The 13,514-nt window shown below is 38.3% G+C and overlaps 1 protein-coding gene across 2 annotated transcripts in view; it reads right to left on the reverse strand.

Moving 5' to 3' along the window:
* Positions 1–7,887, reverse strand: part of LOC115918894 — a 33,689-nt gene extending 25,802 nt beyond the window's left edge. The window contains exons 1-4 of one of the 2 annotated variants that reach the window (XM_030993497.1): positions 7,748–7,887; positions 5,563–5,728; positions 3,084–3,163; positions 671–872 (exon numbers count right to left, since the gene is read on the reverse strand). In XM_030993497.1, the coding sequence (XP_030849357.1) occupies positions 671–872; positions 3,084–3,163; positions 5,563–5,683 (403 nt within the window). In that variant the 5' untranslated portion in view covers positions 5,684–5,728; positions 7,748–7,887. Of the gene's footprint in view, positions 1–670; positions 873–3,083; positions 3,164–5,562; positions 5,733–7,747 lie in introns of both variants that reach the window. The other variant, XM_030993495.1, reaches the window with a different exon arrangement.
* Positions 7,888–13,514: the final 5,627 nt, after the last annotated feature.

Here is a 13,514-nt window from a genome sequence, read left to right on the forward strand (position 1 = left end):
TTCAACTAAAGGAAGAAACAAAACAAGTGGGAGCAAAGTCGCATTAATATTGTATATGTGAGGAGCCGACACCATGCATTTCAGTTGGTACACACACAACTGGTGGCATGTCATTGTCAACAAATACTGCACTGTGTTTTAAAGCAGAGTATGATGCCTTTTAAGAGAAGTTTGAGACTATGATTTATGTAGACGGTAGTGGTGCATCATGAATCCATTCACAACTTTAAGAACAGAAGCAGCTTTTGCATAATACTCGCTGATGGCAAATAGTCTGGCAGACTAGAGTTTAAAGCGCGTCTGCACTAGTTTGGTCAGGGGGATTAGACCTCCCTGCATGGTCACTGACAAGTGTTATCTCACCAAATCAGCTCTCAATTAACCTAAGAAAAAGGGGATCATGGGGGACCAACAGGCACTGATTAGGTATTGTTGGCTATATAGAGGGCGCAAGTAGCTGTAAGTAGTACAGTGGGGCTCATGCCTTGCCATTTTGTGGAACCATTTGTGACTATACTACTACTACTAATAATAAGTATTTTTTAACCCAGGGTAACGTCATCAGTACCAATACTGTTCTCCCTGAGGAGCCTGTAATCATATCACTACTCCGGCTATAGCCCAACCCTCAAAGACACTTACTTCTGGTTAGACACATAGAGACACTTACTTCTTGTTAGCCACATGGGTGTCTTGATCCTGTCATAGTAGTCCGGCAGCTTGAGAGCCACAGGGTCTACTCGGTCCATGAAGGGCCAAGCAAAGCTCTTAGACCGCTCTCCCATCAAATCTACCAGGATTCTATACCCCTGCTGGAGTTCTGGGGTCAGCCTCCGCAGGACGGCCAACGCTGTGGGGTCGTTCCCCTTATTCTGTAAAGGGCGAGACAAAATAGACGAAATCCATCATTATCATGATCAAAAGTAGAGTCATTATCATTTATCAAATTCAAAGGATCATGCAGCCACAGGGTCTACCCGATGTATGTAGGGCCAAGCAAAGCTCTTGGAGCACTCCCCCATCAAATCAACCAGAGGGACGTTTCACTAAACTTGTGATCAGTGAAAAATGACAGTTTTTGTTATAAGCTACTGAAATCCTTGCATCTGATTGGTTATCAGCAGATTTGTCACTGAATTTTGCCATTTGACATTGAAAAGAGGCTTTGTGAAACAGGTCCCAGGATTCTATACCCCTGCTGGAGCTCTGGGGTCAGCCTCTGCAGGACAGCCAACCCTGTGAGATCATTACCCTTATTCTGAAAACAAAAAAGTGAGATAAACTGGACAAAATTTATCATTAGGGCGCTTTCCCAAACACGTCGGCAAAGACGACGGTAACGCGAGCGGAAAAAACAATCTGCGCTTGTTACGATCGTACGCGGCCAAGAGCTGTGTCGCCGCGATTCTCCTGCCGTCTTCTTTGCGAAAGCGCTCTATTATCAACGTAAAGAAATTATCATTTATCAAATTCAAAGGATCATGCAGATTTTGATAACTTTTGAGGACTGCCATTTACATTACTGGTAAAACCCATCATTAAACTTCCAAGTTTGCTCATTACGATTTTCTGCGAGACTTCTCCCGCTTTGCATGCGATCACATGGAAACGAGGAGAGTGGTGTGACAAAGATCTGAACCTTTCACTGATTTTTTGAAACCATTCAATGAAATTTCAAGAAACGACACTCCAAAGGTGGATGTTTTGAGTATCAACAACCGACGAAACACTGAAATGTGCTTGCAGCGTAAGTGCAGTTCATAATAAACAATACATTAAAACCTGTTTATAAAGACCACCTAAGAGAGATAAGAAAAGTGATCTTCATGTACAGGTTCCTTTAGTACATCTTTCAATGAGAAACCATTTTCAAGGGAAGCAAACAATGTGGTCTTTGTAGACAGGTGGTCTTTCTATACAGATTCCTTTAGTACATGTTTCAATGAGAACCATTTTCAAGGGAAACAAACAATGTGGTCTTTGTAGACAGGTGGTCTTTCTATACAGATTCCTTTAGTACATGTTTCAATGAGAACCATTTTCAAGGGAAACAAACAATGTGGTCTTTGTAGACAGGTGGTAGTGCTGTAAGTCGGACGCTATGTTCGTGTTCGGTTCGGTTCGGCAGAGTTCGGCGATTTTTCACCCGAACTTGGTTCGGTTCGGGGTTCGGTAATTTAATAGCAAGCAGCGTTATAGCGACGGCGGTCGGCACTGGGCAGGCCGGTCGCCCTGCCTGGCCCGACCGGCACGGAGGACTTCTGCACACTGCTTCCGACCAGCACAAATTTCACATTAAAAAACTGCTCTAAACGTAATTATTTGTGAAGAAAAATACTACTTACATTCGTATTTCCGTCTTGAATCATGTTTTATTTTCAATTTTAAAAGAATCATGTTTTCAATTTGTCAATAAATGATATTTTTAAAAGATTTCCCGAGACGGTTGTTGTCTAATGTTAGAGTCATAAAAGGTGCCATCTTGAATAGAGACTTTCAGGCTCGCCAAGAACTGTTTTTTATAAGTTTTTATTTTCAATAGGAAAAATATAAAATCCCTATTTTTCCAGAATAAATAAATACCATACTATAATATATATTTATTTCATTATTTATATTGTAAAATTTGTCCGATATGGTTACAATTAAAATATCAATTTTTTGTTCGATGGGTTTGAGCAAATTGAGCTGAACTTGTTTTGATCATGCACATGTATTCTTGTTCATGGCTTGCGATCGCGACGTAGCGTGGTCAGGATTTGGGATTTAAATGGCGCCAGTGAAGTTGCGTCCACCACTGGATAGGCATAAATCACAAGGGCGGAAAATGGGAAAAAAGTAAATATAATATGAGCAATCATAACATGAAAATTAGGTACAAAATGAAAAGGTTATTAGCTTGCAAAAACGTTTACATTTTTTTTGCCGAACATCCGAACCAGGCCTTTGCGTTCGGTTCGGTTCGGTTCGGTTCGGAAGTGCCATGTTCGGCGAACTTCCGTTCGGTTCGGCGGTTCGGCTACAGCACTAACAGGTGGTCTTTCTATACAAGTAGTCACTAAAGCAGGTTTGACTGTTCTTACCTTCTTAGATTGACTGGATGCGTCCTCAGAGCCCACCTGGTAGGAGATGTTCAAATGCACCGGCTTGTAACTTTTAGAATCTGTGACCAAGATAAGAATAACAACAAAATCTTCATTTATTAGCATTCCATTAACGTGGATATCCGATATTATCACAATCATGTTTCATATATATCAATTTATATTAATTGTGTTTAAAATCTAAATGTTACGAGATAGGGAAACTAAATGCTTTGCCCATTCTCTCTTTTTTATCTTCTTTTTTTCCCTACTCATCCATGTATGTACTGTAAATTCAATTTATTTTATGTATGATGTGCAATATTGTGAAGTTTCCATTATTATTATTGTTAATTTATTCCTTGAACTAATTTGTGATCATTTCCACTTTCCATATTGATGTATTTGTAATTTCTTTTTATGGAATTTTGACTCAATAAACCAAAATGAATGAATGAATGAATGAATTACGGTTAGCATAACAGGTGCATGTCTGTAATGTAAAGATGCGTGTGCGGTGTTGCTTTAGCGCATTAAAACACACAAACTTGAACTAAACTGTAGCAGAGCTCTTGTCAAGAGTGAATATGTTTGTCTCTCTAAATACGCAAGTTACAGTAACGGACATTGGTATTTTATTTTTGGCACCAAGAAAGATGAGAAAAAAGAAATCCATATCCCTTTTTATAGACAAAGCAGAACAGTGGTTTGTTACTTCAAGAATCTGAAAATCAAATATTCTAAAAAATTTAGCACCTAGAAAGATGAGAAAACAAAACTTCATATTGCATGTAGACAGGGAAAAAATACACAGGGGCTCGGGACGAATTAGCCTCCGAAATGCCCCAAAGAGCCCCCGGAAGTCATAAAAGAGCCCCCAAATTGTGCATAGAGTTCAATGCAAAACAAATTAAAGAATGTTATTTTCATGGAAGCAAGCTTGAAAAGAAGCCTCCAAAAATGCGAACGTAATTTTTTCCCTGCATTTAGACATTGCAGTAGAGTGGTTTGCAACCTCAAGAATCAGGAACTTCTAAATTTCTGACATTTCTGATAAGACTGCAAGAATTCTAGAGCGAGTATCTTAGTGGTTGTGTGCCATCTGACCATCCCATCTACATAGAGTACCTGAGAATCTAATTATGTTCAACCCTTGGACTTTAAATGACTTTAAGTAACACTATGCATTACTCAATAAAATACTAGCCCAAAGACCAAATGCTATTAAATTTTCGTCTGATTCGAATCACTCAAATAAAATTACGGTATATAGCATTCTCTAACAATTTTCATGAAAGAAGCCGAAATAGTATTATGTACACTACATGTATAGGAACTAATTTGAACGAAATGTGACTTACATGTATGTTGCCTAAGATGGATGTAAATGAGAAAGCAAAGAAAATTGGGATCTGTCATTATGTTGACCCGCTGACTACTGAATTATCTAATTCTCATTTAAGCTTAACACCTTGGACCAGTTTCTCAAAGTCGTCATAAGTCTAAGTTTGCGGACATCCCATAGAAACGTGTGTCAATAGGCCATTTTCGTAATCTAACCAAATTTAATGCATATAAGTGTGTGTGAAGTGCCTCAATACATATTGTTTCATTCACCTGAAAAGAATAATAGTCTTTCACTAGACAGAATCCGAACTGCATACATAAGTTGTTGTCAGGTTGGACAAACATTATGGCTTGACCTACCTAGCAATAAGGCTGTGCACAACAGTGTAATGAGGTACCCGGGTACACTCCCAGGCTTACAAGCGAATACTCGAATATTCGGACACCATGTTTTTTTATAATTTTTTTGATTTTTTTTTTGATTCTATTTATTTTTTATTATTTTTTTTTGCCACTACCATACCACTGAGGCAGTATCCCAGTTCTGTCGCCGAAAACGCATGCAATTTTACTTATAGTTGCAGTTGAAGGCGCCTATTTAATAATAATAATAACAGTAAACAATGCTGTTTTAAAAACCAAAGATGGCAGAATAATTCATTTTCCTCCAAGTCCAAACAGAAATCCAGACATTTGGTCCCAGTTTCTGAGTGGTGAGTTTGACAGTGCTTGAGTTTGGAAACATTTTTACCGACGGCACCATGCCAGTGGCCGCCGCTCACCCAGGCACTGGTAAGCATCGGCCTGGACAGATTTTTTTTTTTTTTTTTTTTTGCGGCCGAATATTCGGGTACGAGAAATCGTACCCGAGTAGTTGTCAACTGTGCGGGTACTCGAGCATTCGAATACTAATATATGCAGTTTGCATTCTGAGTGTCTATTGAAATACTGTTATTCTTATCAGGTGAATGAAACAACTTGTATTGAGGCACTACACAAAGGCTTATGCATTAAATTTGGTTACATTACGAAAATGGCCTATTCTATAAAAACATGTTTCAATGGGATGTCTAAGAAGTTAGACTTATGACGATATTGAGAAAGTAAGCAAAGGCTTTAAAGTTGTTTTTACCTGATCCACTTTGAACCCATACTTCCTGTTTAGGTTCTAACCCCTCCTCTTCTTCCTCCTCCTCCTCCTCAAGCGATGAGTCTTCATCGTCTGTTTCCATAGTAACAGAGTCAGAATCCATCTTTTCAGAGTCCTTCTGCTGCTCTTTAGACACCTAACTCTGTATCTGCCTGAAGAAAAGAATGAATGAATTACAAGGTTGCCTTCTCTTTTTTTTTTTTAACCCATTGCCAATGGGAACGAGGTGAGTCCTGTATTAAGTATATGGGAATGAGATAATTTAGGAGTCAACGTGTTAATGGAGGGGGGGGGGGGGGAGGGGAGGAGCTAGAAACAGTAGAAGACAGGTTCACCCAAGCAAGTTGCAAGTCGCACAATAGAAAAGGAATCTTGAATAAAGATGTCTGTCTGTTATGATGTTAAATTGATAATTATGATTTTAAAATCCTCTTCAAAAAGTTAAGATTTTCTCTCTCACATTTCAACTTGAACATTGCTGATGCTATAAAATTCTTGTTCAAGCAGCAGGAATAACGTTACACATGATTTGTCATCAATCGTCTAAATTTGTCTTGCAAGCACATCTTCTGGCGCTTTTGTAGTTCCGTATCCATTTTGTTTGCAGTTTAAAAATCCATTCTTAGCAAAGGAATTTTAGCCCAATTTTTAACTAATTTTAATCATAATTATATATTGCATTTTCCACCTGAATTTGGATTACATTAGACATCGGGAAGCCTTCGTTTAGGGCTTCGATGTCGACGGCGTCGCTCAGTACCGTCTCTACACTGTATAGTCCTGTACCTCAAACTGAAGCTATGCGTACAAAATTATGCAGACTTCTCGTATGGTTTATGGTATCGCGCATACGAGAAGTCTGCATAATTTTGGACTGATAGCTTCAGTTTGAGGTGCAGGACTACAGTGTAGAGACTGTACTGAGCGACGACGTCGACATAGAAGGCCTAAACGAAGGTTTCCTGATGTCAGATATGATCCAAATTCAGGTGGAAAATGCAATATATGATTATGATTAAAATTAGTTAAAAATTGGGCCAAAATTCATTTGCTAAGAATGGATATTAAACTGCTAAAAAAATGGATACGGAACTCCACTAGCACCCATCTTCTTAGTCTTGCCCCTCTCTCCATTGAATGTCAACAGCACATTTGTAGCTGCCTATTCTTTTGCTCTCATTTTGGTAGCTTTAAATTCTATTCTAGATGCAGCACCGACTTGAAATTTTGAAATTGACTTGCCTTAGACTCTAGATCTAGAGATTTAGAGTTAGATCTTGATCTTAACACTTACACGCTACAAACAAATTCATCGATTTATCACACAGGCAGAAATAATCTTTTCAGAATCTCAGAATTGGTGTCCAGACATCGCTTAGAAGCACTAATGTTTAGTCTCATGTGCATTTTAATTTGATGCAAGGTTCTTTTGGAGGCATAGTTTTAAAGGTTTGTGTAGAGTTCAGGTTTTTGACGTATAGTGGGAGGCTGTTCCAGTCTCTTAATGTAGACCTATTTGGTATGAAGCTGTTCAAGTACGCGTTTGTTCGGCATTGTAGTGGGACTAGACGATTTGTATTCTCTCTCACAGATCTTGGTGCTTCATGAACATAATCGGGGATATCCACAGCAGCTTTGACAGCCTAAATACCCGACAACACTAACAGTGATTTCTTCAACTACCTTAATCTAAAATTTAAAACTCTTGACTTGACTTTGAGTCTCAACTTTATAAACATGATAAACTTGCTAAAATAACAATTTAATTTCTAATCTTTGTCATTTTTTCTGAATAAATAGTTGTGAATTCTGAATTGAACAAAAACTGTTAATTTAACAAAAATTGTGAATTCTGACCCGGAATAACACAACATTTTCACGTCATTTCAACACACATGCACTGCAAAATTAATGTAGCAGAATATAAGGGACCCTTGCCAACTTTTGCTGCCCGGTGCATCGGGGAGGATTGAAGGACCAATTTGCATCTGCTCAACTTATCTTTCCCTGCAAAAGCCCAGCTGCTCCATTCATTACCCATGCAGATTTGACTTCTCACACACATGTACTCTCCTCACTCGCGCGGGCACACAAAGTCCATCACAAATTTCTTCAAACTTTCTCAATGATTAGGACCCAAAATGAATTGCAAATTAAGTAGACTTACCTAAATGACGCTTTTCAAAACAACAAAATTAGGGATTTGAAGCTAGATGTTTCAAGTCTCATGAAATTTCTCTGAAAAACATGATTTTCTCAAAGTAATTTCGCCGGTTCGTCGTCGAACCAGTGTCAGTCCAAGTTTCGTTTGCGCATGCGCTAAATTAACGAAGCTTGATTTTGTTCCTTTCTTTATTGCGCCCTCTTTCATTTGAAAACTTATAGATGATCATAAATCTTGCCATAATAATTACTCTTGGAAAACATTAATTCTATTTCATTTTTTCAGCCCTATTTTTCTCTCATTCTCCATCAAAAGCATTTTTGGCAGAGCCCTCGGCTTTACTGGACATTTTGGTAACACACATGGTATCCCTCCGTTCATGGAGTGGGAGGGGGGGGGGGGGGCGGGGGTCAGCTAGTAATTTACTTTTTACGACGAAATTATTGTTAGTTGTATATTGCATTTAAGTGCTCCTAAATATAGAAACAGGGACAATTAGGGCACGATATAACCCCCCTCCCCCTTATATGTCTATCATCTTGTTTCTTCAATTTTGTTTCTACTTTTTTTTTGTACTTCTTCTTTAGAATCATTTTCTTGAACTGGATGACTTCGGTAATTCGTGGATCAGCTCTTTTCTGTTGACGCTCTATTCATAAAATTAGTTGACTTTCTCTATTCAAAATTAAATCCTTTTATTCCATTGCATGCGGATGAATTGTACAGGGGGTTCAACTCCGCTTCTGCATCCGTCTAGCCTGAGGGTCAAAAAGTGTACGCTGCTTCCACTTATCATGTATTAGCCTATGAAGACGACACATAGGAATTTTGGCCTGCGCGCAGCATGTAAAAAGTGCAAATTAATTTATTTAATATTCATGATTTTAGTTGAGCCTCTAGTCCATACGGAAGATGATCGAATCTCTTTGAATTATACTTGGGGCGCCCCCATGCATGTCGCATCCCTGTGAGTGTTATATGATTTTGCCATGATCACGAGATAAAATAAATTGTTTTCTGAAATTCAAAATGTCAAGGGATTCAACTCATACATGCACAACTGACTCTTGAAGCAGCTATCCCACCTGGGTAATGGGGCATGGGGTGGGGTGGTTACAGGCCTCGCGTTTTTCAAATTAAGTGGGAGGGGGGGGGGGAGGCCGCCGGGCTAAAGTATTTACGATCAGGTAGAGCGGAGCGTAAATTAATTGGCGTGGGGTCCAGAGGAAAAGCTCTGGCGGGGATTCAGGGAGCGGAGCCCCCGGAAGCTCAGGGGTTTAAATAATTACAGACAGATGAGCATATTTTGATAGGTCTACCTTATTTGTGACACTGGCAGGTCGTTAAAGATGAAGTTGAGTTCTGGTCATGCGATTGCATTGTGAAAGAAACGGTGTGGAATCGACCAGAAAAGGTTGATTATCTAGCATGTAAGAATTTGTGTGTATTGCAAGGTTCTGGAATCATCAAAATGATAAGAAATTTGGCCAAGTCTTGGTAAAGTTAAAACACTGTACACAGAAAGATGTATATGGGACTACACGAACACGTGGCGTAAAAATCCTACCCCAGAGTTTTATGATGTTACATGACATATTTAGAATATGAAGGCATTTGAAGAGCCATGCTTTTCAGGGAACATGTCTTTCTGACGTTCTTCCATACTTGCATAATAAGAATGATAACGCTCACAATTTTTTTTTCACCTTTTCCCAGAACTCAACCTTCTCTTTAATGCCGTAAATGATGGAAGCAATATTTCATTCGATTTCAGACACTTGCTAAAGATTAGAACATTTAACGTTGACCCTTTATTTTTACGAGTACATTTTATAGGTGAAACATACATTTCTGTTTAAAATATAATAGAAACGACTGAAGCGAGTACCATATCTACGGAAGTGTTAAAGTGCCATTCTACTTGACGACATGACGAGATATTTCATCTTGTCAAGTCGACTTACTATCCATATCATGTCGACATGTAAAGATATTTAACCTACCATGTCGACTTATCAACTTTTATTTCTAAGTCGACATGGCGAAATAAATTATCTTGCCAAGTCGACTTCACAAAAAGTTCATGTCGTCATGGCGACATAAGTTGTCTTACCAAGTCGACTTCTAAAAAATTACATGTCGTCATGGTGACATATATTATCTACGGAAGCGTTAAAGTGCCATTCTACTTGACGACATGACGAGATATTTCATCTTGTCAAGTCGACTTAATATCCATATCATGTCGACATGTAAAGATATTTAACCTACCATGTCGACCATCAACTTTTATTAGTCGACATGGCGACATAAATTATTTTGCCAAGTCGACTTAAAAAAAAATACATGTCGTCATGGCGACATATATTATCTTACCAAGTCGACTACCCAAAAAGTAATGTCGACATGGCGAAATAAATTATCTTGCCAAGTCGACTTCACAAAAAGTTCATGTCGTCATGGCGACATGTATTATCTTGCCAAGTCGACTTTACAAAGCATTTCATCTCGTAATAGCGACATAAATTATCTCACCAAGTCGACTTCCCAAAAAGTATATGTCGTCATGGCGAGATATGTAGTGTGACGACTATTTCATGCAGCGCGTGTATATGGCAAACCCTTTGTGTAAAAACCAGATAAACTCTGTTTTTTCAGATAAACTCCGTTTATCAGAAAGTTTACCAACTGATAAACTGAGTTTTTCTGATAAACTCAGTTTATCAACTGATAAGGCGCGTGTAAAAACCAGATAAACTCTGTTTTTTTCAGATAAACTCCGTTTATCAGAAAAACTGTGTTTATCAATGATAAACTCAGTTTATCAACAGATAAACAGAGTTTATCAGTTGATAAACTGAGTTTATCAGAAAAACTCAGTTTATCAGTTGGTAAACTGAGTTTATCATTGATAAACTTAGCTTTTCTTGATAAACTGAGTTTATCTGAGAAAAACAGAGTTTATCTGGTTTTTACAAAAAGGGCTTGCCATATACGCGCGCTGCATGAAATAGTCGTCACACTACATATCTCGCCATGACGACATGAACTTTTTGTGAAGTCGACTTGGCAAGATAATTTATTTCGCCATGTCGACATTTTTTTTGGGGTAGTCGACTTGGTAAGATAATATATGTCGCCATGACGACATGTATTTTTTTTAGAAGTCGACTTGGTAAGATAACTTATGTCGCCATGACGACATGAACTTTTTGTGAAGTCGACTTGGCAAGATAATTTATTTCGCCATGTCGACTAATAAAAGTTGATAAGTCGACATGGTAGGTTAAATATCTTTACATGTCGACATGATATGGATATTAAGTCGACTTGACAAGATGAAATATCTCGTCATGTCGTCAAGTAGAATGGCACTTTAACGCTTCCGTAATTATCTTACCAAGTCGACTACCCAAAAAGTAATGACGACATGGCGAAATAAATTATCTTGCCAAGTCGACTTCACAAAACGTTCATGTCGTCATGGCGACATGTATTATCTTGCCAAGTCGACTTCACAAAAAAGTTCATCTCGTAATAGCGACATAAATTAGGGACTTTTAGAATTGCACGTTGACAGCCTTGACTGCAACGTGTGACGTCATTTTAAGGCACTGCGCATGCGTCACGTCGTCTCAGTCGGCGATCGAGAATGCGTCAACCTTGATTTTCCTAAATCGAGTACGGTACTAGTATATGCCGCGTGCGCATAAACTATACAGTTCCTCAGGTAGACAAAGGAACATCCCTTCCCTGCTATTATGTAAAAATGTGTAGAACAGGTGTCACATGCATGTTCACCTGTTCTACACATGTTTACATAATAGCATTAAAGGGATGTTCTACCACGTAGCAATAGGCCATTTTCGTAATGTAACCAAATTCAATGCACAGGTCTTTGTGAAGTGCCTCAACACAAACTATTTCATTCACCTGATAGGAATAATAGTATTTCAATAGACAGAATCCTAACTGCATTCATTATAGTTGTTGCCAGCTAGGTTGGACAAACATTATGGCTTAACTAGCAATACTTAATATATGCAGTTGCATTCTGACTATTGAAATACTATTATTCCTATCAGGTGAATTAAATAATTTGTATTGAGGCACTTCACAAAGACCTATGCATTAACTTTGGTTACATTACGAAAATGGCCTATTGTTGAGGGTAGAATGAGGAACTGTATATTTTGTCCTCTTTCTTTGTCTGTCATGTTCATATAGTGTTACTTCCTACATGCATGTATATCGTTGAGTGCAATCTAAAAGATTTCTAATTGTAGTCAACATGGGCAGTTGAGTACGTTGACACGCATGGTCAGTTGGCGTTCGTCGTGTTCTCGTCCACTCATTCTAAAAGTCCCTATTATCTCACCAAGTCGACTTCCCAAAAAGTATATGTCGTCATGGCGAGATAATTAGTGTGACGACTATTTCATGCAGCGCGCGTACGTGTAGTTCATTCACAGTCGACTAGTCTAGGTCTAGTGACTTCTTAAAACTGACTCCACGTGATCATTTATGTCGCCAAGACGACATCTACTGTTATTCGACTCGGTAACATATTTTATCTCGCCATGACAACATGTACATCTTTCGAAGTCGACTTGGCAAGATATTTTTATTTCGACATGACGACATTATACTTTTTGGGAAGTCGACTTGGTAAGATAATTTATGTCGCCATGACGACATGAACTTTTTGTGAAGTCGACATGGTAAGTTAAATATTTTTACATGTCGACATGATATGAATATTAAGTCAACTTGACAAGATGGAATATCTCGTCATGTCGTCAAGTAGAATGGCACTTAAAGATGGTGATGATGATGAACAGCATTTGTATGGCGCCATATATCTGTTTTAAAAAAACATTCTAAGGCGCGAGCTCCTCCAATAAAATTAGCATTTAAATGTCTGAAGGAAGATGTGAGTTCTTTTAGTGAAGCTTTGAAGTGGTCCAGGTTGTCAATTTCGCGGATAGATGATGGGAGGGAATCCCATAGGCGAGGTCTCCATATTCCTAAAGAAAAGGTTGAGTTCTGTGAAGAGGAACAAAATAATTTCTGAGCGTTATCATTGTCATTATGCAAGTTTGGAAGAACATCAGATAAAACATTCTCCCTGAAAAGCATGGCTCTACAAATACCTTCATATTCAAAATATGGCATTTAAAGGTACTATGTCCCATTTGCAGTCCAAAAAAAGTTAAAAGGTTGAATTCCAACGGCATTTGAAAGACAATACTAATTTAGGACTTACCTAAAGAAGAGGGAGCTTGAAAATATTTTTAAGTGGGAAATTAACGACAATAAGTTGTCGAATCGACTTATGAGCCATAGAGCCATTAAGTAATAGTCTGATTTTTCAGACCATTGTACCGAATGGTTGTACGTTTTATGCTGCGCAAAGATTCAATTCGTTTATTTTTTGCCATTACCAGAAGTGGATTATTGATGTAGACAAATGCTAATGTACCCTTTACAGCTCATTTTATGTATGTCATTACCAAAATAAAAAAAGCCATTCAGTCACTCAATAGTGTCTGACAGTGAAGTCTAGCAAGTAAACGGGTTTCCTTGCATAATTTGAATATTAGGACACTGCTAACGTTTAAATTTCACAGATAGGACATAGTACATGATTATTCATAATTCCTGCAAAGTTCTACAAAATTGTATGCTGGCTGCAAAAGAGACATAGTATCTTTAATAGCATAACAATCGGGACGGATTTTTATGCCACATGTTCGTGTAGTCCCATATA

Source organism: Strongylocentrotus purpuratus, unplaced genomic scaffold (genome assembly GCF_000002235.5).
Source record: "Strongylocentrotus purpuratus isolate Spur 01 unplaced genomic scaffold, Spur_5.0 spur5_scaffold_20, whole genome shotgun sequence".
In the NCBI taxonomy this organism is placed as follows: Eukaryota; Metazoa; Echinodermata; class Echinoidea; order Camarodonta; family Strongylocentrotidae; genus Strongylocentrotus; species Strongylocentrotus purpuratus.